This window comes from Entelurus aequoreus, linkage group LG11 (assembly GCF_033978785.1).
Source record: "Entelurus aequoreus isolate RoL-2023_Sb linkage group LG11, RoL_Eaeq_v1.1, whole genome shotgun sequence".
Taxonomy (NCBI): domain Eukaryota; kingdom Metazoa; phylum Chordata; class Actinopteri; order Syngnathiformes; family Syngnathidae; genus Entelurus; species Entelurus aequoreus.
Window position 1 is genome coordinate 47877571 of NC_084741.1, and position 6310 is coordinate 47883880.

Here is a 6310-nt window from a genome sequence, read left to right on the forward strand (position 1 = left end):
GAAGGCTACATTGACCAACACCCACATGAACCACATGCATACAACACACAACAGAGCCAGACTTTGTGGTCTCCTGTAACTGTTAATGGCTCAATGGAAGGCTACATTGACCAACACCCACATGAACCACATGCATACAACACACGCTTAAAAAAAAAGCTGGAGGGACACGCATATCCACTTTTTCCTGATAATAGCGGCAGATTCCAATATAAGCCTTTTGCTGTTGCAGACATACAGGCCATCGTTGACAAACTCCCACCTGTGTCTGAAGGTGGGAGTCTTTGGCTTAATACGTTAGACAAACTAACAGCAGGATACACACTCTCAGTAGGAGACTTTAGGGGCATTTTGTATCGTTGTGTTTCCACGCAAGATGGCCAAAACATGGAACAACAAGCAGGATTAATGGCTGAACCTCAGACCCTGCCAATAACACCATACATTCACGACATAGCTACTGCTATGCGCAGTCTCTTTCCTCTTCCGTGTCAAAATGCCACACCCACTTATCAGTGGAAAGATGGTGAGTCACCTTATGTATTCATAAGTCAAGCTAAAGAGCAATGGTCACGTGCTACAGGTGTGCACCCCAGTAAAGAAGGGGAACACCGACAGTTTTTTAGACGAGCCGTACTTGACGCAATGCCAACTGTGGTGAAAAAAAGGATGGATGCTAATCCTGATATACCAGGAGCTGACGGTGCTACCTGGGAGAGGCACCTTATCCACCACATGCAGAATTGGACTAAGCAAGGTGAAAATGATAAGGCTGAGGACAGAGCAGTAAGGAAACAACTCCTTAATTTACAAATTGATGTAGCAAAAATGTCTAAAGACCCTAAAGGTCACAAATCTGCTAAAGTGTATTCGGCAACGGGTGAACTTGCTTTTGAACTACAAAAGATGGAGGAAAGAATCCTCAATAAACTTGAAACCAGACCCTCAGGCTCAGGTGGTGGACGCGGCGTTTCAAAGTCAATCCGGGGAAGAAACTGTTTCAACTGTGACCAGCCTGGTCACTGGAGCCGAGACTGTCCGAGTATTTCCGAACAGGAATGGTTCCGTCGTGCCGGCAGACGAACACGAGGTCGTGGCAGAGGGCACCCACAGCAGAGCTCCTCCCAACAGCAGCCACAACAACAGCAACAATACCACGCCCCCAGGTCCGCCTTAGCGCCTGGCGCCTCCGCCTACTTCCTGGGTGACGACGTGGACCAAGGGGGGGTCTTCTGAAGCTGCCCACAGCAGGAGCCACAGCAGGAAATACAGACAGGCCCCCTGCTGGACATAGTTGTCAATGGACAATGTTATCAGTTCATGATTGACACTGGCGCTACACATTCACTTTTGAATGCAGTAGTTCCAAAGAAACTGTGTGCTTCCTTTTTAAAGGTTGAAGGCTTTGCTGGGGTCACAAGGATGTTACCTGTCACCAAACCACTTCCGGTTCAGATTGCTGGACACTCGCTAAAGCATCCCTTCGTGGTTGATCATCACACACCTTGCCTGCTCGGTAATGATCTGCTTTACAAACTGTACCCTGACATCCAATATCGCACAGAAGGAACCTTCCTGGTGTTACCTGACGGCACTATCACCAAGCTGCGACACCACTATAAAGGCTCCTCCATGTTTGTGCTCATGCCTCAACCTGAGGTACCACAAATGGCGGACATCTACTGGACACGCCTCCTCCCGGAAACAAGTGAAGGACAAGGGCTGCTCCTGCTCTTCTATCAGTGGAAGCCCTGGCTGACCGAGCTGCGTCCGTATGTACCACCACCTGATCCGCCACATGTCACCTTATATTATGATCGCCAATCTGATGAAAGTTACCAAGAAGGTTTTGACACCATAGCAGGGAAAGAGTGGCCTTTGGCCTACACTCACATCTATGCTGGAGCTCAGGGTGTGTCCGCCCATGTCGATTTCACTCCTCAACAGAAAAAATGGTATAAAATGGACGCTACGGCAGTCCCACATTGTTCTCTTGCTCTTTGTCCCGCCTACCAAGCCAAGGACTTGGGTCCAATGACAAAACAGGGAGTATCTGCCACTGATTGGGTAGACACCCAAATACCACACTTACAACATTCTGACTCAGTTGATATGTTTCGTATCTCCTGCTCTCAGACTGCTGACCTCGGGGTTCTACAACATCTTCAGGTCGCTCGAGAGCATGGGCAAGAACGAACAGACCATCCTGAAGCTGCTGACATGTTAAACACCCTCCCACTGACCGTTTGGTCTCAAGGTCCCACAGATGTTGGTCTTGCTGTCAATGCGTCCCCTGTCTCTGTCAAAATTGACACCAGTAGTGTGGTACATGTCAGACAATACCCACAAAAACAACAAGCCATAGATGGCATTACAGATACCATCTCAGGCCTTAAACAATCTGGAGTATTGGAACCCTCCAACTCTAAATGGAACACACCTATTTTGCCTGTTCCAAAAACTGGCACCTCTGTGTACCGGATGGTACACGATCTTAGGGCCGTTAATGACGTCACAGTGACCCCTCCCATACCTGTTCCTAACCCTTACACAGCACTCACCCATCTGACCACTGCACACTGTTATTTCTCTGTCATTGACCTAGCGAATGCTTTCTTTTGCATCCCTATCGCTGAATGCATCAAACATGTCTTTGCTTTCACCTTTCAAGGTCAAAAGCTGCAGTACTCCCGCCTCCCACAAGGTTGGAAACTGTCGCCTGGCCTTTTCAACCAGCAATTACGAGACGATCTGGCCTCAGTGGAGCTTTTTGACGACACATTTGTTGTCCAGTATGTAGATGACATACTCATCGCTGCTTCTTCTCCTACCTCATGCCTGGCGGCCACCCTAGCTGTTCTTCAGCGTCTGGCCTCAACAGGATACAAGGTCTCTCGTAAGAAATTGCAGGTTGCCCGTTCCCTTGTTCATTTCATGGGGCGGGAGATCTCCTCAACGGGGGTCTCCCTGTCCCCTGACCATCGCCAGTCTATCCTATGTCATCCTAAACCTTCTTCTGTCAAACAATTACAGTCCTTCCTTGGATTGGCTGGTTTCAGCCGCTCCTACATTCCTTGTTTTTCCTTGAAAACAGCTCCTCTTCGTGCCCTCCTCCGCACTGCTGGAGTCCGCAACTCAAATGCTGCCCTCCAGTGGACGGTTGAGGCCGAACAAGCTTTCATTGACCTCAAGCAACATTTGTCTTCTGCTTCTGCCCTTGCAGTACCAGACTACAAACTACCCTTCTACTTAGATGTTTCTGAGAGTGAAGGTACTGCTAACGCTGTCCTTTTTCAGAAACCTGAAGGGGGAGGTATAGGGGGAACGCGTTGCGTTTTAACCTACACCAGCATTCTGCTTGACCTATCTGAACTTCGACATCACACATGCTCGCAACATGCTTCCACTTTGGCAAAACTGATTGACAAAACGGCACACATTGTCATGGGACACCCACTTACAGTACTGACAAACCACACTGTCATTGCATATGTATCATCACATTTGTTTACCATGACGCCACTCAAACAACGCAGACTCATGAAAATTTTGCAACAACCTCACATAACTTTTACACACGAAGGAATCAACATGGCTGATAACATAAATAGTGGAGAACTACATCACTGTGAGGAGAGAGTTGCTTTGACTGAAAAGATAAGACCAGACCTGTTGACCACACCCATCCCAGGCTCCCACTGGCTGTTCACGGACGGCTGTTGTTTCAGACATCCTCTAAAGGGATTGCAGGCAGCTTGGTCAGTGGTACAGCAGTCCAGCTCAGGAGAATGGGAGACCTTGGCCACCCAGACACTTGACGAACAGCTGTCGGCACAAAGAGCTGAACTTGTGGCTTTGACAGAAGCCCTAAAGCAAGGAAAAGACTACGAAGTGACTATCTTTACAGACTCGGCTTATGCCTTCATGTCAGCTGTCATTGACCTTCCTAAATGGAAGAGAAATGGCTTCCTGACTGCTGAAGGACATCCGATTAAATACAAGACAGAAATGGAAGCACTGGAAACAGCGCTGCTCCTACCTAAAAGGATAGCTATTGTCAAGTGCAAGGGACACAGTAAGGAAAAAGGGACAGTAACTGATGGTAACAACTTTGCTGACTCCGTAGCTAAGCAAACTGCTGGCTATGACAAGACTGGAATTATCATGACTGCCACTGCCTGCCAGACAGAACTCCTACCTGCCCTGTCTGATAATGAAATCAGAAAACATCAGGAGCAGGCCTCACCACAAGAGAAAACTTTGTGGCTGAGAAGAGGCGCTAGACAAGACCCGACAGGTCTTTGGCGAGGGCCAAATGGTCACCTGGCCTGGCCCCCAGGAATTAGACAAAAAATGCTCCGATGGGCCCACGGTCCCGGACATGTGGGGGCAAAGCAAACAAAAGCGAACTTGTCACTATGGTGGCACCCCTATTTGGAGAACATTGTGGACAACCACGTCAGATACTGCGATATCTGCCAGGACTTTAACCCCAGACCAACACTGAAACCAGAAATGGGGACTTTCCCCATTCCGGCACAAAATGGTGAAGAATGGACGATCGATTACACTGACATGATCAATCCGGTACAAGGGAAAAGGTACTTGCTAACTTGCGTTGACAATTACAGTGGATGGCCGGAAGCAACTCCAACCTCAAAAGAGGATGCAAAATCAGTAATTAAATGGCTTGTTAATGACCTAATTCCCCGACATGGTTTCCCCAAAAAGATTAGGTCAGACAACGGCACCCATTTCAAAAATACTCACCTAGCCTTGGTCGAAAAGGCTCTCGGACTAGAACACAGGTTTGGTTCGGTGTACCATCCTCAGTCCCAAGGTAAGGTCGAGAGAATGAACCAAAACATCAAGACAAAATTGGCAAAAATCTGTGCACAGACCAAATTGAAGTGGGTTGACGCGTTACCATTGGCTTTAATGACCATCCGAATGTCCATGAACAAAACTGGTTTTTCACCCTATGAACTGCATTCAGGTCAGCCCTTCCCAGGACCAGCTGCCTCCCTGGAAGGAAGAATCAGCGTAAAACCAAAATGGTACTTTGAACAAATTCAGAATTTGTGTAATAATTTCTCTGCACAGATTCGTGGACAACAATCCACTCCTCCAGGGACCCTCCCTCCCGTAGAGTGGGTCAAGCTCAAAGTCATCAAACGCAAGTGGACGGAGCCCAGGTGGACTGGTCCCTTCAAGGTCGTGGAACGGACGTCTCACGCCCTTCGACTAGCTGGTAAAGGGGACACCTGGTACCACCTCTCCCTCTGCACTCCTGCTGAAGAACCTGATAGATCACCAGCGGATGTCATTGCTGACATAGCCACATCATCTGCCCCACTCGACCCCCTAGCAGCGCCTTTTGAGCCTGAGGCAGCTGAAGAAGAACGGGAGCAGAAAACGACTCATTTTTAGTGGGTGTGTTAACGAAGTAACACACATAAGGGGTGATCGTGCTAGTAACCTCTCCCCCTCTAGGTCATAGAAGAGCGAGGCTTTAATTACACACACATAATCCTACAGCCCAGAAGACGACGCTGAGAGAGAGATTTTCTACCTATATTACTCTTTTTAACTTCTATATTGTATATCCTTATTTGAGACCAGCCTTTATACTCGAAGTTATCCAATTTATCTTGCTTGTTTTCAGCATAACTATCTGTGTCGTTATATTAAGTGAAAAGTTTGATGTTTATCCCCGTTTCGTTACCTGAATTACTCTGATTTTGATAGTCGAAAAACAAGGATGTTACGCCCAGAAGTATTTCCTGACGGATTGGTGTTTAGGCTTGTTCTACTGTTCTTGTGCCTCAGTCCTTCCTTCCCGACGACAGTGACTGACAAGTGTCTTAGAACATACGGCGGACTTGAAATAGACTGGGTTAGGGGGGACAGCAAGACTTATTTTTTTGACCTGTGCAGTGTGATTAAATGCGGGGGGAAAAATAGTTTGTACCGTAGTAGTAACCTCTATCTTTGTGACGACATAAAACTGAATCATTGGTGTCGGAAGCAGACAACATACTCTAGTGGGTGGTGCCCCTCATGGACGAGTGTAACCCACTACACAGGGCCCTCTTTTTACCATTACCGCCTACCTCTACTATTACAAGTTATTCAGAGAGGGATGACCTTTCAGAGGAATTTTGATCGTTCCCAGAATCCCCTTGCACTTACAATTATCGGAATGGGTGTTGTGCCAAGTCCCTTTTATGTTGTTTTGGGGGTTGAACAGGCTGGTACGGACCCTAAAGGGATTATTAAAATTAATATCCTTGAGAGGGCATTAACTACC

At 47.6% G+C, this 6310-nt stretch overlaps 1 protein-coding gene across 1 annotated transcript; it reads left to right on the forward strand.

Annotated features, from left to right (window-relative positions):
- Positions 1-1172: 1172 nt before the first annotated feature.
- Positions 1173-5637, forward strand: LOC133660185 (uncharacterized). Its single transcript, XM_062063424.1, has 2 exons — positions 1173-5433; positions 5494-5637. The coding sequence occupies exon 1, from the start codon at positions 1321-1323 to the stop codon at positions 5428-5430; it is 4110 nt and encodes a 1369-aa protein (XP_061919408.1). The 5' UTR covers positions 1173-1320; the 3' UTR covers positions 5431-5433; positions 5494-5637.
- Positions 5638-6310: the final 673 nt, after the last annotated feature.